Source organism: Podarcis raffonei, chromosome 8, assembly GCF_027172205.1.
Source record: "Podarcis raffonei isolate rPodRaf1 chromosome 8, rPodRaf1.pri, whole genome shotgun sequence".
NCBI classification, from domain to species: Eukaryota; Metazoa; Chordata; class Lepidosauria; order Squamata; family Lacertidae; genus Podarcis; species Podarcis raffonei.
In genome coordinates this window covers 65709393-65729336 of record NC_070609.1, presented here as the reverse complement: position 1 = coordinate 65729336, position 19944 = coordinate 65709393, and the positions used below count along the sequence as shown (strand labels likewise).

Here is a 19944-nt window from a genome sequence, read left to right as displayed (position 1 = left end):
ACCCTGTGAAGGGAAAACCAAACACAAAGGGGCAACACGCTGGGTCCATGTTTATGAATACACTGGTACCTCGGGTTACAGACGCTTCAGGTTACATACGCTTCAGGTTACAGACTCCGCTAACCCAGAAATAGTACCTCGGGTTAAGAACTTTGCTTCAGGATGAGAACAGAAATCGTGCTCCGGCGGCGTGGCGGCAGCAGGAGGCCCCATTAGCTAAAGTGGTGCTTCAGGTTAAGAACAGTTTCAGGTTAAGAACGAACCTCCGGAACGAATTAAGCACTTAACCCGAGGTACCACTGTAATGTGATTGCCACTTCTGAAATCTTCTGATAGCAGAAATTTTCTTTGGGTGGTAAAAGCAGAAAAGCCAGTTATTCGACTCTTGTGTGTGAGTACGGGCATCAGTAAGTGTTTGATCAGAGTTTTGCCGCCTTAAACTTCACTCCCAGAGAACAAAGTTGTTAAGATATTTCCCAGAAACTAGGATTTTACCATTTCACAGTCACTTGGTAAGAATAACGGCACAGCTTTTTCAACAGGCTCTTTGGCATATCCAAAATTTCAAGCCTGGGTGCCTTCACAGGATGACTGAGGGTTTATTTAGAAGGGCTGACTATCTTACTATCTTATTTCTTTCTTTTGTTAGTCACTTTATATTGCCCAAAGCAACCCAGAGTGACTTACAACTAATCATCTGGTCGTGTCAGTTGGTTCAAATAGCTGTCATTGGTTAAAGTCATTATTAGAATTCAATAAACTGCCCATCTTCAAATGCTATAATTTTTTTAGCAGCTTTGAGAGACTCGAAGGACAGTATTGTGGAATGTAAACTTGGGCCAAGCAATCCCATAGTAACCTCATGGCCATTTTAATAATGGGGTAGGCATTCATAACGCACACCAAAGCTTGTGGGTCCTTGGCTGTACTAATTCTGCTTCCAGTTCTTGAACCACGGAAAGACTTGTTCTCATCACCCATGACTGCTAAGCTTTCTCTGCTGAGGAAATTTCTCAAAAGCTGTTTAACGGTCTTGATGCACAATGTCTACCAGATCACCCCTATCCACATGCTTATTGACATTCTCAAAGAACTCAGAATGGTTAGTTCAACAGGATGGCCTTGCAAAAGCCATGCTTGTTCTGCTCCAGCAAGACTTGTTCTTCTGCATGATTCAGAATTATATCTGTAATGCTTTCCACCACTTTTCCCAGAACAGATATTAAGCTAATGGTCTGCAGTTTCCTAAATTTTTACACAGTGATTTCTTGGATTATCAAAAGATCTAGCCAAAGACTGGTGATACAAACCATCTCAGACATTCGGGGGTGGGGAGGGGTGTGCTCTCTCGCTCCTCCCTGGTCGTCTAGTCCCTTTCAACTGCTTGGCAAGTGGGCTGGGGCACTGAGCAACCATTGGCGGGGGAAGCAGGGTAGCAGTATGCCCCACCTGCCCATGGCCCCATCAAGCCTGGCTGTGCCACTGAAGAAACTATCAAGACAATGTGCTATTAACATATAACCAGAGCAGCACATCACCTGTCCCCAGTTTAATTTTTTTAGCAGCAGTAACATTCACAGCACCTGATTTCTCTGTGCACTCAATCTTCACCCCATGTTTAGTAGCTGGAGAGTCAGTGCATGGGCATTTCAGAATAATTTCTATTAAGAATAAAGGCAACTGCACATACTTTTTTCCAAGAGAAAACAGTCTTATTTTCCAAGTTGAAGAAAACAGGTATAAGCAGCTAATTAAAATAAAATGAACATGCCCAACCGGGTCAGTGGTGCCAATGCTTTATCAGCTAGGATAACTTATCTAAACTGCACTTTACATTTTTGCTTGCATATGTGTAGGTATCATCAAGCAGAAAAACTGCTTTATCTGTTTCAAAATCACAACAACATCCTATTTGAAGCCACAGTTAACAGTTCTCTATCTTCAATCACGATTGCAAGATTACCGCTCATGTTTCTAATCCAGCCCAGTGACAGGAAACCCAACTCCCCTTCCTCCCTTGACATTTCACATACTGTACTTCCCAGCACAGGGCATCATGGTCAGCTTATTATCTGGGGTGGGGGCTTTCTGCTTGCCAGGTGAAGGCAAACGCCTTTTCTTCACAACCACTTGTGTTCCAGTGATAATACGTTTTGGGCTCACTGCAGCCTGATTAAGAAGTGGGTCCCCCAAATTCATGCTCAGATGAAATGTAGGTGTGAAAAACTGAAAGACCGCTGGTCAGACTTGTTTGGCCAACGGGTAAAAGAGGGTGAGACCTGGGAGGTCACTGCCTACAAACAAACACAGATTATGCAGTTGTTGAGGCGTTGCAATGAAATGAGACAAGGATGGGGCCCTCCTCACACTTTACCTGAGCTGGAAGGTGATGGAACTAACTCACATGAACATGTCTCCTAGTTGCAAGGAAGGGTAGCTAGGGATCCCCTAGGAACAGGCTTCAGTAAGCCTCAGGAGAAACTTCTAAGCTGATAGGAGGCAGACTCAGAGGCAGTGGTCCTTCTGCTCACTGCTCACACCATTCTCTGGGCCAGGGGTCAGCACACTTTTTCAGCAGGGGGCCTCAGACCTTGTGGGGGACCGGACTATATTTTGGAAAAAAAATATGAACGAATTCCTGTGCCCCACAAATAACCCAGAGATGCATTTTAAATAAAAGCACACATTCTACTCATGTAAAAACACCAGGCAGGCCCCACAAATAACCCAGATATGCATTTTAAATAAAAGGACACATTCTACTCATGTAAAAACACACTGATTCCCATACCATCCGCGGGCTGGATTTTTTTTTTTAAAGAGATATTTATTAAAGTTTTACAAAAACATAAATACAAAGTACATAAAAGAAAAAATACAAAAGACAAAACAAAAAGGAAGGAAAAATTTAAAAAACCGTTTTTCGTAACTTTAAACTCATTTGCTTGTTTCTTTGACCTCCTCACACCTCCCCTTTTTGTATTCCCATTTATATAATCAAGTCAGCAAATCCTTACCCTCTTTCATTTGTCTTAACTCTATATCTTAACATTTTTAAACTATATTTTCATCCATTATCAATTCATTTTTGCATATTCTTATTAACTTTGTTGCTAATGCCACTTATTTTCAAACCAACATCATTTTAACATTCATTAATTTTACAATATTTCTGCAGATAGTCTTTAAATTTCTTCCAGTCTTCTTCCACCAACTCTTCTCCCAGGTCTCGGATTCTGCCAGTCATTTCTGCCAATTCCATATAGTCCATTACCTTCATCTGCCACTCTTCCAGGGTGGGTAAATCTTGTGTCTTCCAATACTTTGCAATAAGTATTCTTGCTGCTGTTGTTGCATACATAAAGAAAGTTCTATCCTTCTTTGGCACCAATTGGCCGACTATGCCCAGGAGAAAGGCCTCTGGTTTCTTAAGGAAGGTATATTTAAATACCTTTTTCATTTCATTATAGATCATCTCCCAGAAAGCCTTAATCTTTGGGCACGTCCACCAAAGGTGAAAAAAAGTACCTTCATTTTCTTTACATTTCCAACATTTGTTATCGGGCAAATGATATATTTTTGCAAGCTTGACTGGTGTCATGTACCACCTGTATATCATTTTCATAATATTCTCTCTTAAGGCATTACAAGCCGTAAATTTCATACCGGTGGTCCACAACTGTTCCCAGTCCACAAACATAATGTTGTGACCAAAATCTTGTGCCCATTTAATCATTGCAGATTTAACCATTTCATCCTGCGTATTCCATTTCAACAGCAAGTTATACATTCTTGAAAGTATCTTAGTTTTGGGATCTAACAGTTCTGTTTCCAATTTTGATTTTTCCACCTGGAAGCCAATTTTTTGGTCCAAATTATAAGCCTCTCTTATTTGATAGTAATGAAGCCAGTCTCGCACCTTATCTTTTAATTTCTCAAAACTCTGCAATTTCAATTTGTCTCCATCTTTTTCCAATATTTCCCAATATTTCGGCCACTTGGCCTCCATATTGAGCTTTTTCTGGGCCTTTGCTTCCATTGGTGACAACCACCTTGGGGTTTTAGTTTCCAATAAGACTTTGTATCTTATCCAGACATTGAACAATGCTTTCCTGACAATATGGTTTTAAAATGCTTTATGTGCTTTAACCTTGTCATACCACAAATATGCATGCCACCCAAAAACATTATTGAAACCTTCTAGGTCCAAAATGTCTGTGTTCTCAAGAAGCAGCCAATCTTTCAACCAGCAGAATGCTGCTGATTCATAGTAAAGTTTGAGGTCCGGCAGGGCAAATCCACCTCTTTCCTTCGCGTCAGTTAGTATTTTAAATTTTATTCTGGGCTTCTTGCCCTGCCAGACAAATCTAGAGATATCTTTCTGCCACTTCTTGAAACAGTCCATCTTGTCCAAAATTTGCAATGACTGAAACAAAAATAACATTTTTGGCAATACATTCATCTTTATAGCTGCAATTCGACCCAACAAGGAAAGCTTCAAATTTGACCATATTTCCAAATCTTTTTTCACTTCTATCCAACATTTCTCATAGTTATCTTTAAATAAGTTTAAATTCTTAGCAGTCATATTAACCCCAAAATATTTTACTTTCTTAACTAATGTTAAACCTGTCTCCTTCTGAAACCTCTCTTTCTCAATTGGTGTAAGATTTTTCTCAAGCACTTTAGTTTTTGACTTGTTCAGCTTAAATCCTGCCACATGACCAAATTCTTGAATCAGTTCTAATACTATTTTCGTACTAGATTCTGGCTCCTGTAATGTCAAAACTAGGTCATCTGCAAAGGCTTTCAATTTGTATTGTTTAGCTCCGACCTGCCTTGGGCTGGATTTAGAAGGCGATTGGGCTGGATCTGGCCCCAGGCCTTAGTTTGCCTACTCATTCTCTGGGCTGTGAGAGGACAGGCTGGGATGAGGGGGGGGGATGTTATCTGTCATGGCTGACTGACCTATCAGGTAACATAGAGGGAGGGGATTGGTCAGGTGGGTTGCCGGGGAGGGGGGGTTGAGCTAAAAGGTCTGGTTGGCCCACACAGGAGCCCTATTATAATTGGTCTGTGAAACTGTCTCTCTCTCTCTCTCTCTCTCTCTCTCTCTCTCTCTCTCTTTTCCTTAGGTGTCACCGCTTTTCCTTAGGTGTCCCTGTGTGGGATCCCCCCCTTTCCTAGTGTAGGAATGCACCCTGGATTCGAACCAGGGTCCCCTCTTCTACCTCAATGGGGCTCCTCCCATAGTTCCTGACACTGGTGTAGAGGCTGATGCCCGCTGCCCTGTCTGCTGCCATGGCTGGGTAGTGTCACAGTACAGTGGTACCTCTGGTTACGTACTTAATTCGTTCCGGAGGTCCGTTCTTAATCTGAAACGGTTCTCAACCTGAAGCACCACTTTAGCTAATGGGGCCTCCCACTGCTGCCATGTTGCTGGAGCACGATTTCTGTTCTCATCCTGAAGCAAAGTTCTTAACCTGAGGTACTATTTCTGGGTTAGCGGAGTCTGTAACCTGAAGCATATGTAACCTGAAGCGTATGTAACCCAAGGTACCACTGTACTTCTCTGTGGAGCACCCAGTTTGGTTTTGACTCCAGGAGTTCCCTCACTTTGGCCCCTGACATGGCTGGTGGGCCTCGAACTTGCACCTCCTGCTTCTCAAGTGATGCAGTGAGCTATGGGAGGTTGCTGTGGCTGCCTGGGTGGGTTTACTTTGCAGTGGTGGCTTAGCAGTGATTTCAGTTGAATTGGCAGCAGTTTGGATTACAGTGATCTGAGGACTTTGCTTCCAAGAAAGCTCAAAAAATGTTCATGTCATAAAACAGGATATTACTGAAGAGAAAGGGCTCATCAGCCAGTAATCATGGTATTGTTATCTATCAGTGAACTGGTCAACACCAATTCACCTTATGTCCCTCCCATCGCATATGGAGGTAATGATTTGGTTTGTTCATGAGTTGTATTAATGTGTTTATAGTTAAGTGGTGATATATAACATATTGAGCAATATTCTCCACTCCAGTTATAATAAAATGGACCGCAACAAATTGGTGATGCTATCTTTATCCATCCTTTCATTGCAGCTTCATGATGTACAGAATTATGCATGAGGTGCTTTCTTACCTGTAAGTGCCCTCAAATGACTCCATTGCCCCAGTCCTCAAAACCCGTGCGCCCCCCCCTTTCCACTCCTTAGCCCAAAGAGGATGCTCCTCCCTGGATTGGCCTTGAACCCTTATCCATAGCTGTCAACATTTCCCTTTTTTAAAGGGAAATTCCCTTATTCCGAATAGGATTCCTCGCAAAAAAGGGAAAAATTGCAGCTATGCCCTTATCTGTGTTGTGCTGTGTGTGGCCTCTCCCTCCTTCCCGGTGTGTGTTGTGCTGCCCAAAGCAGTGCCCCCCACCCAGTTTTCGAGTGGGATCCGATCACGTGCGGTCAAATAAGTGCGCATTTGGCGCTCTAGTGCAAAGCCCCACTCCCCCCCCGCCCCCCATGTGAAGTTTGGCGAGAAGAAGGCAAGTGAGCGGAAAATGCAACCGGACAGGTGCTTGGAAGGGACGGTGCCCTTGCTGGACGCAACGTCGTCTAACCTAGCCCCCCCCCCCCCACTAACAGGCGGCAGCCGCGGGCAGGAGAGTGAAGCCTGCTGGTGCCCTCCAAGGCCAGCTGGAAGCCTTTTGCGCGCAGGAGTGGAAGGGTGCGCGCCCTCATCTCGCCTTTGAGAGGGTCCCAAGTCTAGAGCCTCTCTCCCTGGCGCTCTCGAGGGGCTGCCCCCGCCTTCGGTGGGGATTCCCGGCCCTGGAACCGCCCCCCGACGTGTCGCTGGCGCCCCGCTCCGACGCACAAAAGGCTTGGCGCCGCCCGGAGGAAGCGAGAGTAGTCCGTACTCGCCTCTTGCGCGCTATGATGGGGCGCTCCGCTCCGACGCCGCTCCTGCTCCTCGCCTTCCTCCTTTGGAGATGCTTCGCCGCCGCCAAGGCGGGCTGCGAAAAAGGTAAGGGGGCTGCCCCGGCAGGCGGACCCGTGGGGAGGCTTGGCCGGAGCTGGCATCTCAGCACGTTCCTCTGACGACGCCCCTTTGCCCTTCTCTTCCAGGCACCTACCGGGACGCCCAGCGCCAGACTTGCAGCCCCTGCACCCCGTGCCAAGGTAGGTGTCTCCTCCCGTTCGCGATCCCCACTCCCAGCTGGTGCCTGCTGCTTCCGAAGGGGGCTTAAACTTGCAAACAGGGCATGAGAAATCCCGAGGGGAGGTGGTGGTGGGGAGGGAGAAAGCCTGCCATCTGATGCTCAGGACAACCCCGGAATGGCTCATGAGTAGACATCCTAGGCTCTGAGCAGGGATGAGCTGGACCAATTTCCTTTAGAAAGTGGAGTAATGCTGCCACCTGGGAAAAGGGCCTCTTCTGCATGATGAAATATTGGCACAACCCAGATCTTAAGAGCTTTTGTTGCTTGGGGTGGAGAGACAGGAGTGGACAGTGAGGGGTGTGGGGAGTCCACAAGAGCTGGGCATGCACACGAGAGGTGCAATGCAAATTTTCTTGAGAGCAGGGTAGACGGTAAGCACTTTCCTGCATCCTCAAAGCCAAACAAACATGGGAAGAGCTGTATCACATGGCCAGTGGCACGTCTAGCCCTGTATCCAGCTTTTACAGTGGCCAGATGCCCCAAAGGGATGTTCTCACAATGAGAACCTGAGCACACTTTCTCCATTGATGATGCCCAGCAGCTGCTTTTCGGAGCCATACTGAAGCCCTCCACCAATTTAGCAGGGCTTCCAATGCAAACCCTCAGGAATGTGATTGCAACAAAAGCCCTGCTCAAGCAGAGGGAAAAGCCCTTCATTTTAGCAGCACCTTACAGGGCATGGGCGTAGCCAGGATTTATTTTTTGGGGGGCAGACATTATGTTGGGGGGGGGGCAGAACCAAAATATTTCTAATGCAATTGGTCAGCTAGTTAAGTATTTATATTTATTTACTTGATTTAGGAGTGGCAGCTGCCCCATCACGAATGCCCATGTTGCAGGGTGCTTTGAAAAATAAATTTATTAGTTTTCCAATATTAACCCAATTATACAAATGCCAATGAATTCTGAATGAATACAATTTAATTAAAGAGGTTTTCCGCGGACAGCATTTGACGCATTCATATTCTTATTGTTCAAAGCACCTTGCCCCTGACATCATTGTGATGCCGGGTGATTGACAGGTGGATGGCCCCACCCACTTGTCAGATTAACTAGTAACCAAGGGTACTAGTTAGTGGAGGCCAGAAAGGCTCTCTCCAAACACCTTGTCATGCAGAGCCCACCTGCTTGCCTCCAGAACTCCTCCTTTGACTCAGTTGCCACTTCATGTGGCCATAGCTGCTTGATGGAGCCAACGGCCCCTTCTTTGGGTGTAATGTGGACCTCTAAAAATGCATTAACTCTTTAGACAAATATCAGTATGAGCGACGCTGCTCAGAAGACTCCGATGCTGTCTGCAAATGCGCCCCTGAATATGAATGCGGAGATCTAGAGTGCGGCAGCTGCGTCTGTGGTATTGGAGAGGAGTGGAACGGAGCAGGTGAGGGCTTAGGATGGGTAGGAATGCGTCAAAGTCTGGAGATGTGTGCATGATGTGGCACTGTTGGCGGAGAGACCCTCATGTCACAGACAGGTTGGGTGGGCAGAAAGGTCCCTCTTTGGTTGCTGTGCTTCTGAGGTGCTAGAGGGAAGGAAAGACGATTTGGAGAGATAGAGGAAAGAGGCATGGGGTGGGGAAGGGGGTCTGCCTGACAGAAGATGAAGAAGGGGAGGCTGACTTGGAAGGCTCAAAGGGGCGGGTGGGGAACAGAAGTGAGAGGTGCCTGGAAATAAACTTGGGCTGTTCCCAGGTTATGGGCTGTTTCCTGCCATCTCTGGGCACCTACTTTTGAGGCTTTGGAACATGAAGAAAAGGTGTCGTCGAAATAAGACAGAGGAGTGTGTCTGAGGCTCCACCTCCTCCATCAACAACATCTCACCCCCAATGCTGCCCCCTCACTTTCCAATGACACCTTACAAGTGTTCTCTGAGAATCTAGTGACCCTGTTGAATATTAGTCAGCAAAGAGGTGCTTTCTGTTTTAGCCGAAACATCTTATAGGGCCAAACTAAACCATTTCCCCAACTGAGAAGAATTCCAAGGCATCAACATATATGGGAAATCATGTTACAGGCCTTCCTTGCCAGCAGAGGGGGTAGAGGTTTTCAAGCTCTTGTAAGCTTGGTGAGTTTGGGAGTCCGTTCGACCAGGCCAGAGGGCAGGGCTGGGTTTGTTGCCTTACTTCCATTAAGTAACCCCCACTTGTTCCTCAAAGGTTGCCAAGAGTGTCCTGAAGGGAAGTTTAAGGCCTGGATATCCGGTAAATGCCAAAACTGGACACAGTAAGTCGTTTTAAAAAACCAGCAAAAACATTTTTTTCTCAGTATCATAGTTGCTGGTGTGCGTTTTAATGGGACTTTGTGATTGCCTGCAGATGTCCAGCTAATCAGATCTCAATTCCTGGGACGGTGAAAACTGATGTGGTTTGCAACACGACAACAGAAGGCCCTACAAAACCTCAGACTTGGCCGGTTTTAACTAAGGAGACAGGTGAGGGTTTGCTCTAAGTGCTGAACGACCAGCAGCTTGGCAGAAGTCACTCAGAGGGCTTTGCCTCTGCTGCTCTCTAGGCAGAGGAGGGTGGCAAAAGGAAATAAGGGCAAGTCACCCTCTACTCTGTGTCACACTAATAGCCACTGATGGAAATGCTTGTGATCGACATCAGAGACCTGGCTTCTCTCTCTCGAGGGAGGAGAATAACGTTTGCTAGAACACTCAGTTGATGCACAGTCATTTTGCAGCTTGGTTTGGGGGGATTTATTTTTGGCAGCTGTTCTAGTTTCTGAATTGCTGGGTTTGACTATGAGCTGCTTCAAGGACCTTAATTGGGTGGAAGACGTATTATTACGTTTTTTTGTTTTGTTTTTCGTTTAGCTTCTAGACTGGTAAATCATCCTATTTCTACACCTCTTCTTTGTCTGCTGCTCCTGCCTCTCATTCTTCTCCTCCAACTCAGCTCTCGGGTGCCTTTCTGCATGCAGCGACGTAGCTAGCCGCTCGGGTGCCTGGGGGCATGTCCTGCGGCTGGGGGCAGGGTGATCAACCCATGGAGGCAGGGCAAGCCTCTCCGACGCTGTAAGGCAGCCGAGGGAGAGGCAGTAGGCAGAGGCAAATCCCACGCTGCCATTTTAGGCAGCGCAGAACCTGCAGGCACCTAAGCCACCACATCACTCCTGAAGTTTTGTGAGCCCAATTTTTAAAAAAACTCATTTTGTCACCCCCCTCAGTGATGACACCTGGGGTGATCCGCACCACCCACACCCCTTATCTCTGCCACTGTCCTCATGGCCAGAAACAGTGCACACTGGACCTCAGCTATCCTTGGTCACCCTGAAGCCCCCTCAGTTGACGTTCTCGCATGCCCAGCATGCCCACCTCTTTTCACCCTGGAGGTCATAGCGACACATACCGTATTTTTCACTCTATAAGACGCACCAGACCATAAGACGCACATAGTTTTTGGAAGAGGAAAACAAGAAAAAAAATACTCTGAATCCCAGAAGCCAGGACAGCCAGCGGGATCGCAGTGCAGCGATCCCGCTGGCTGTCCTGGCTTATGGGATAGCCGCGCGCAGCCTCTCCCGGGGGCAAAGGGAGCCTTCATCCCCTGTCTGGGAGAGGCTGCGCGCAGCTAAGGCTCCCCCAAGAGCCACACTCCCTTTAAAGAGCGTGCGGAGCATGTGTGTGGCTCTTTAAAGGGAGCGCTGAACAGAGCCTCCCGCCTGCATTCGCTCCATAAGATGCACACACATTTCCCCTTACTTTTTAGGAGGGGAAAAGTGCGTCTTATAGAGCGAAAAATACAGTACCTGAAATGTTCAAAACTCCATGCTTAGGGTGATGATGAGTTTCCATTGTGGGCTGTAAGAACAGAAAAAATATTTGCTTCATTCAAGTGAGTTCAAGTGAGGGCCAGGTACCCATCTGTTCAGAGGCAAAATACAACACCAGCCTCACAGCCTTCTGGAGGCTGCCCGCTTTGAAATAATGACCATCCATTGTTTTGGTACACAATTAGTTATCTCCACCTCTCCTGGAATGAGTCACATTTTCTTGGTAGATAGGTGTGCTTGCCTCTGAGCCTTTTGTTACAGCCACATCCTGTGTTGGAGGTCTCTGACTCCTTTGTGCCTCCATCTTGGACAAAGTGGTGACGCTGCTGGGCACCTGGTGGACTGGGCAGGTGCTGCCAGGCACCTGGTGGTAGAGATCCCAGAGCTCTTCCCAGGCAGCAGGCCTGTTCTCTTATGCAGAGCTGGAGTACCTGGTTTTCTCCTTAGGCCTCAGATAACGCAGATATTTCTTCCTAATATTTGTTCTAAACGTAGGTTAAGAACTACTTGTCCTGGGGCAAGTATTCAGTGGTGAAGGAAGGCTTTTCAGCCTTGTTCTCCTGAGCCCAAGCACACCTGTAGGACTTCCTACAGGAGCTCGGCTTAGTTTTGGGGCTACTTCTGAGGGATGCCTTCTCCTTGTTTTCAGAGCAGGACAGCCATCTGGTCCCCATCAGTATCGCTTTGGCGGTAGCCTTGCTTCTGTGCGTGCTGTTCCTGGTGCTCTTTTGCATCTTCTTCAGATCCTGGGCTCGAGAGAAGTTCCCAGCTGTGATCCTGAAAGGTAAGACCAAGGCGTGATCCTCTGCCAGGAACCTGCTCTCTGTTCCCCCCTCACACACCACTTTGCCGTGGAGTATCACCAATGGGGTGCTTTGTCCAGGGTGAGTGGGGGTCCCATTGCAGCCATTCAGCATTCCTGGGTCACTACAGCCTTTTGGTTTTCTGGCCATGCAAACCCTGGCTGGTGAAAGGGCTGGACTTTCTTTCTTTCAGGATTTAGAAAGACAAGCCCTGTGTTGTTTTTTTTAACCTCCCAGGTTGCAAGTTCAGCTGGTCTCCTAGCAGCTCAGGGCTCCCAGGAAGAAAAAGAGACACACTGGAGAGCAGAACAGTGGAATGGTCTCTCTTGGGAGGTTGTGGACTCTCCTTCCTTGGAGGTTTTTAAGCAGAGGTTGGACAGTCATCGGATGCTTTAGCTATTGCAGAAGGTTGGACTAGATGGCCCTTGGGGTCCCTTCCACCTCTACAATTCTATGAGACTTGAAATAAGCTTTAGTCTAGGCCTGATGCATCTAGGAAGAAAAGCTTTCCTTGGGGCCGTTTTTTTTCTCCTGAAATATGTTGGGCCTAGAAAAAATATTATTTCATTTTTTTAAAAAAGTATTTTTATTAAGTATTCAACAAAAGTAACAACAACAAAAATAAAAAACAAACAGTAACAAATGCAATAACATCCACAAAGAAAATTAAACATAAAACCATATCAATTCCATAAAGTAGGATTCTCCGAATCCCCTGACTTCCCTCCCCCGCCCTCCATTCCTGGTTCCCTAAATTTCTTATCAAATGTGTATCATTTCTGCTCCAATTTTTTTTCTAACCTCAGATTTCCTATACTATTTCTAAAATTACAAGTATTCTTAAAATCCTGCCAATGTCTTTATCTGTTTACAATACTTTTGCAAATGCATAATAAACATTTCCAATTCTTTTTTAAATTTCTTGTTATCTTGATTTCTGAGCTTTCCAGTTAATTTTGCCATTTCAGCATAGTCCATTAACTTGGTTTGCCACTCTTCTTTAGTTGGGACTGCTTCTTCTTTCCATCTTTGGGCTAACAGCACTCAAGCGGCCGTCGTAGCATACATAAACAATTATTTTCTGATCTTTTGAAATTTCCACTCCTACAATACCTAATAGAAAGGCTTCTGCTTTTTAAATAAAGGTTATTCTAAACATTTTTTTTCATTTCATTATATATCATTTCTCAATTTTTTTTTAACCTTCCTACATTCCCACCACATATGATAAAACATACCCTCTGTTTCTTTACATTTCCAACACTTAAATGTTATTTCAAGTGCCTGGAGTTTCTCTCTCACTTTCTTTTTTTCTTTTTTGTTTTTATAATAATATTTATCAGTTTTCAATTACAGCCCAATAGTAATCTCATTATAACAATACCAATTTATAATACAATTATTAATACCAATCGTTCAGATACCAAATTGTGCTAGATTTGATGGCTTGATTATTTTATTTATGCGTTCCAAAATCTTACTAATTTCAATTACATACTGGTCATAATAATAATCCCTTATACAACAACTGCAATATTAATAACTTCTATTTGTGTGGACACATTAAATGATTTATAAAGCTACAAGTGAGGAACTCAAACTATATCCTTGTTCTTGCTGTGTGTGGCAATTATTTTGTCCATGGTGTTTCTTCCTGTCCTTGTAAGATGTTATCCCTTTATTTCCCCTGGTTGTTGCTGTTATCCATCAGGCCTTGGGCAGAGCTGATATCCCCTTGTTGTTTCAGAGATTTCTCTGTCGCTCTGTCCTGTGCTTCATTGTTTTGCAACTTTAACAACAGCTGCAAAAGTCACTCTGTCCCAGTCAATATTACCTGTTGTCACCATTTTCCCTCTCAGCCTGGGAAGAAGAGCGGTCTGTCAAACAGCAGTTGACTCAGTAAAGAACCTTATTAATTCCTTGGCAGTTCACAGACTCCTTTCATTCTTCCTTCCAACTGTATATGTACAATTATACTTCCAATTATATTAAATTCCAAGTCCTTTTAGTGTTATTCAGTTCGTAAATAATAAAGGATGGGGAAAAGTCAGCTCTAAGTCTCCATTGTAAACCTTTTGCAATATAGAGCTTCCCTCCCTTTTTCCTTTTTTTACACACACAGTTCTGTTTGATGTTATATTCCATATTTATAATCCAATTTCTTCCATCCTTGCATGTACTGTACAAATATAGCTTGAACTAACAGTGAGAGGAGGGTTGCTGAATCATAAATGTAGAGAATAAAATTTTAAGTAAAGAAACCATAGGCTCCCCTCCTCCCCCATCGTCTTTTGCACCAAATGAAGTTTTATTTCAAATTCAAACCTTAAAGTCCTTGCAGTTGTTTATGTTCCGCAGTTTGTGATCTCATCTTTGCTAGTACAATGCCTGTACTTTAGTCCAATTAAGCTCTAATTAAGGGGAGAACCTCTGCTTCTTAATGGGTTTTCAGCAGACAAAGTGCTTTTGCACTCAGCGCCTCCCTGCTCCCGCAAACCATGCCGGAGTGAGAGCCAGGTACCAAGACGAACTGTGAGTGAAGCCCATTCCCCCCTGTCCCTGGGGGGAATTTGCAAAGATAATTACCCTCCTTGTTTTTCCTTCGCCAACAAATTCCTGCTGTCGTGGGGGCTGCCTCGATTAAGGCAGAGTGGAACCGGAAGCTATCTCTCTCTCTTTCCTTCCTAAGCAAGGGCTGAGCCACCCCAACCACATCTCGGTCACCCAAGGAATATGTCCCCAACCCCACAGGAGCACGGAATGTGGTAGTGAGCCCAGAGCTCATCTGCCTGAAAACCTCTGCTTTCTAAAAACAAAAACAGGAATTAGCATATTCGGGGCCACCAAGACACCTCTGGAAGGATGTGGGCTTATTTTTCAGAATCCGCCAAAGTCAAAACAGGGTGTCTGAAAATGGCTTTCAGAGCCTGGGGTGGGGGCTAGGGAGGCCTCGTTGCTCTGCAGAGCAGCACATCTCCCTCCGCATGACTGCCACACCAGACTTGTGCAAAATTAGCCCAAATCGCAGGATATGCGGTACAAAATAGGGAGGGGAAACCCATCACATTACTTTGCTCAATACATGTCGGCTGCAGACATCAGCACTTCTCAGTGGTTGGGCAACTGATGAGCAGGCAGAAGGTCCCAGCTGCAACCTCCGGCAGCTGCCGCTTCTTGCTTTCCGTGCTTCGGCGGAGAATTTTTAAATTTTAGTTGAGAATAGCCACCACCCAAGGGCCTGCCTCTGTCTGGCCTGGTCCCCCGGTCACTTCTTCCTTCAGGGCCCATCACTGGAGGGCTGTGCTTTGACCCTGTAAGACACCTCTGGCCTTGTGACCCAGAGAGGTTACCTCCTTCCCTGTTTCACTTCAGCCTCCACACAGCAACATGGCCCTGCCTGTCCGTGTTTTTAGCCAAGGACTGTAGTCAGAGCTGTGGTTACTGAGCGAGCTGCTTGGACACCAGTGGAAAGGAATCTCCGACGACTTAAAGGGCTGCTGTTTCCCTCTTCCCTTTCATTCATTTTCCCTGCTGCTGTCTTATTTCCTAGGCAGAACGATTCCGTATGAAAAGACAATTATGGGAGAAACCTCACCATGACTGTACTCTCTCTCACTTTGTGTTATGTCACACCGCCTACAGCAGCCGTTTTATGACGTGCGCCCCCCGCACTTTCAAAAACGTGCCCCCCTGGTCCAAAAAGGTGGGCGACTTCTGCCTTTCAGCTTGCCTCTCTGCTTGAGTCAGAAAAGCCACATCAATCACTCTCTAAATGCTGTGGGGTCCCTGTGGCGTTTGCCCTCCTAAGTGGGTCATAAGGAAAGGGTTAAATGAGTATGAAGTGATTGGCCAGTGGGAACCCAAGAGGAGGAGTTAGAGTTAGAGTTGGAGTTGTTTGGAAGTCAGTTGGGAGTTGGAGAAGGAAGAGGGAGGATAAGTCTGTGGGTTGGTCTAGTTTTAATGTGAGAGAGTGAGAGGAACTGTTAGGTGGAGTCAGATAGATAGTTGGGATAATCAGTTTGAAGTTGTCAGGAACGTATAGGTCAGTAAAGAAACTAAGATTAAGAAACTGCCAAGAAAAATTAACTGAAACCATAAACTTGTTCATGCTTATAAAATAAGCTTGATTATTTGTTTGTAGCCTTTTTTAGCCTCGGGTCTTCATGTTAATGTTAACAACTGTCTGGACTCCGTGTGTACCCGAGAGAAATGGGTTGGTGGCAGCAAGGAGCCAATCACAGTGGTGGCACAGGGATCAATAGACCGTCAAACGTCCGGGGACCCTGTGTGATCGCCACAGTCCCCATCGAGCTGTGAAGCCAGATACGAGCACACATTTGTCATTTTTTGGTAGAAAGGAGCCCTTTTCCACTTGCGGCCTCACCACCACATAGGCTAGGGATGTGGTGGCCCGTGAAGGCCTTCCTCTTGTCTAGCCAAAGCCTCCATTTAACTCTGGGGCAATCGGGAACCTGGTTTTGGATTTGAAGAGTGCTGAGGTGGCTTTGAAGCCGATCTCTTGAGGTTAGCAGGGATTTCTTTTTAAACAAAATTGTCTCACCCACCCCATGTTTGTGCTGGAAGACAAATGAAGGGGTGGGTGGGGAGGCGTTTCACATGGTCAGTAGTGACCCTGGCAGGGGTGGCGGCAGCAGGGTTGGATTTTTGTGCTCCTCCTTACACAGGTGCCACTCTGTGGCAGAGCACCTGCTTGGCATGCAGAAGGCCCCTTTCTCCATTCCTAGCAGCACCTCCAGTTAGGGCTGCAAAATGTCCTGGGCCCGAGACCCTCACGGCTTGTCAGTAAAGCCAGCCCTGAGCTAGATGGACGGGAGCTTCAGCACAGAAGGCGCAAACTGGGAATGGAAATCAGATTCTATCCACAAAATAGGAACTGGGGGGGCAGCTGTGCAAATCACTCGCCTGTTTCTCTCTCTCTCCCTGCCCCCCACTAGTGCCGCTTGGACAGTTGGCCCAGGAGGTGGATGACTGCAGCTACCGCTACCCGGAGGAAGAAGAGGGAGGAAGCAACGAAACAGCAGGGCTGACAGGGCAGCTCATGGAAAAAATCCCTTAGTGAGCCCCGGTGCCCAGGATGCTTTTCAAAATGCGACCTCTGATGGGAGTTTGGGGAGGGTCAAAAGCATCCAGCCTGTCTTCACATTGCTTTGACCTTTATTATTATTTTATTTTTGATGTGGGGTGCAGGGGAAGGAGCTGGGGAAATGGCCTGGAGGCCGACACCTGCACTGCAACTGCCCTTTCCTATTTGAGCGCGTGGCAAAAACCCACCAGTAGCCCTGACCGACCCAAGCAGTAGGTTTTAAGTGGGGAGGACAGAGCAGCGGCCCAACTCTCTCTTCCCCCAGGGCGTCACTCTATCCAATGAGGGTCTGCCCCTTCTGAGGGTTGCTTTTATCACTAGGTGTTTTAAGCTGAGGCACCGACATTTCTTGGGCTAAGCCGGTCCAGCAGACCTCCTCTCTTCACCCCACCCCCCCAGAGCTAAAGCCCCCGAGACCCCAGTGAAGACCATAACTTATCTTACAGTTCCCAGACCCAACCTCCCTACCTCCCACTTTGCCATTTTTGCTCAGGGTTACACAGATGACTCACGGCGGTGTGCTCTGCACTCTTTCCTTAACGTGGAGCGGCTGTGGTGACCACGCCGACGGAAACTTCTGTGACGAACTGAGGTTTGAGGTCTTTGATCTGCAAAGGGCACCCAGGCTGGTGAACTGCCTTCTTCCACCCTTGCTCTGCTTGCCTCTTGAAGGATGTGCTATTGCCACATGGGGTGTGTGTGTATGCGTGTGTGTGTAGAAGGCAGAGATCCGGGACCTGGTTTCTCTCTATGCTACCAACCGCTAGGGATGGAATAAGCTAAAACGGAATATGAATAGGTGCACCTGTCATCAGCTGCACATATAACCCCCTCTGGAAAGAGTTTGTCCTGCTCAAGGCAAAGTCCAGCAGCTCCAGCTTTAAGAGATAAAGGTAAAGGGACCCCTGACCATTAGGTCCAGTCGTGGCCGACTCTGGGGTTGTGGCGCTCATCTCGCTTTATTGGCTGAGGGAGCCAGCGTACAGCTTCCGGGTCATGTGGCCAGCACGCTTCTGGTGAACCAGAGCAGCGCACGGAAATGCTGTTTACCTTCCCGCTGGAGTGGTACCTATTTATCTACTTGCACTTTGACGTGCTTTTGAACTGCTAGGTTGGCAGGAGCAGGGACCGAACAACGGGAGCTCACCCCATCGCAGGGATTCGAACCGCCGACCTTCTGATCAGCAAATCCTAGGCTCTGCAAATCCACAGCGCCACCTGCGTCCCTGCTTTAAGAGATACTCACTGACAAACCCAACATCAGGCGTACAAGACAGTTGAGCCAGAGTTGCTAGATGCTCAAGATCAGGCAGGGTGTAAAGCAGAGAGAGGAACCAAATGTGTCTCTGGCCTCTTGTACAAGAGGTTGTATTCCAGCCGTGCTAAAAGCCTCCCTTCTCCTCTCTCTAGTCAGGGAAGTTATGATCACAGCCCCAGCATAGGACTTTAGGTAGAACAAGGCTGGCAAAGGGTGTTGCCTGGAGGAACACAGTCAGCTGTGGGCCTGGGATGCTCCCTATTCCTCTTCTAGATTAATGGCACTTAGCTATATTTATTTTGTCTTGCCGAGTTCAGTGAAACTTGCTCTCCCTAGGTGGCAACTGTGCCTGCAATCCCTAGCCAACCTAGAAGCACAGGAAATGGGTGCTGTGGTTTGGATCCCTAGATTGCAAAAACAACCCCGACCCAAACAGTTGTTGTTATGGGTGGTAGTAGCGACACAATGCATCAGGGGATGTGAGCATCCTCCGACACGAGAGGGGTTTGGAATTGCTTCCGCCCTGGGTTACGCAATGTAGCCCAGCCTCCTCGTTAACAAAGAGCATTCTCAGCTGCTATTTCACCAGCTATTGACTTCAGGAATTTTGGGGCAGCGTAGGGGAATAGAGCCCTATTCCTCACAGAGCTAATATTCCCAGAGTTCCCTGGGAAGAAGGATTGATAGTGAAAGCACTCTGAAACTTGTACCTCTGTGAGGGGAATGGCGTCTCCTAACAGCTCTCAACACTGTTCCCAAGTTTCTTTGGGAAGCCATGGCTATTTAACATGGTATGATACTGCTTTAAATGTGCTGATGGGGCCTAGTCCCATCCCAGGACTTGGAATGCTTTTAAGATATGATTTAAGGTTTTAACTCTGCTCCATTTTTTAACGTATTTCTTTTATTAAATATTTCTTGGTTTACAAAAAAAAAAAAAAGGATTTTGGGGCAGCTGGGGAGGGCAGGAGAAGAATTGCCAAATTCTGGAAAAAAATACTGATGTGTGGCATCCCGAAAGCTCTTCCAAGAAGGGGTTAGTTATTTGTTCATCAAGGACTGGGACTTGTAGAGTTCCCAGAAAACAGCTCACTTTGCATTAGGCTGACCGAAAGGTGGCAGAATCTGCCAAGTATGAAGCCCCGAGGCTTCGCTTGAAGTGCTTTCAAGGGTGTTTCGGAGAGCATCTGTGTATCCAAGTGCCTTTAAATCCACCGCTGCAACTGATTTCTCACTGTAAGCTCTTTGTGGCCAGGATCTGTTACCTTGTGCTCTGTAAAGCAGCCTTCCCTCACCCACTGGGGCTGATGCTTCAGAGTTGCATCCCCAAACATTTGGAGGTTGCTGTAAGGCCCCCAAAACATGAATGGTGGCACTGCATAGGCACAGCATCGTGTGCTGGTGAGGGTGCATGGAAAGGGGGAATCCAGTTTCTCCCTCAAGATAATTTCACAGGAATTCTATTTTTTTCCACAGGAATTTTTTTAAAGTGATATTTTTTTTTAACAAAAGCTTTGATACTTTGCATAAACAGTGTTATATATAATATGTGGGGACGACAACATTTTGATATACCTCTGATACAAGCTCCATCTGTTACTTGCTACTGTCAGGCTACGTAGAGATATGTATTTTGTAATAAATTAATGCTTTAAACAACTTTCCCCTGTGCTTTTGTTCTTCTTGAAAATATGAGGTGTGAAAGAGAACCTTCATGCTCTAAGGTGCCTATTAAGCTGAGAGGAAGCTTAAGGGGAGAGAAGAGATGATGAAAATGTTATTTTGAATGTGTCTGAAAACATCGT

General features: G+C 46.5%; 1 protein-coding gene across 1 annotated transcript; it reads left to right on the top strand.

Moving 5' to 3' along the window:
• The first annotated feature begins 6673 nt into the window (after nt 1-6673).
• On the top strand, nt 6674-16943 carry TNFRSF9 (TNF receptor superfamily member 9). The gene is made up of 7 exons (XM_053400491.1): nt 6674-7005; nt 7107-7160; nt 8451-8582; nt 9357-9423; nt 9516-9631; nt 11624-11758; nt 16733-16943. Exons 1-7 carry the CDS (start codon nt 6915-6917, stop codon nt 16852-16854), a joined length of 717 nt encoding a protein of 238 aa, XP_053256466.1. The 5' UTR covers nt 6674-6914; the 3' UTR covers nt 16855-16943.
• The last annotated feature ends 3001 nt before the right edge of the window (nt 16944-19944 follow it).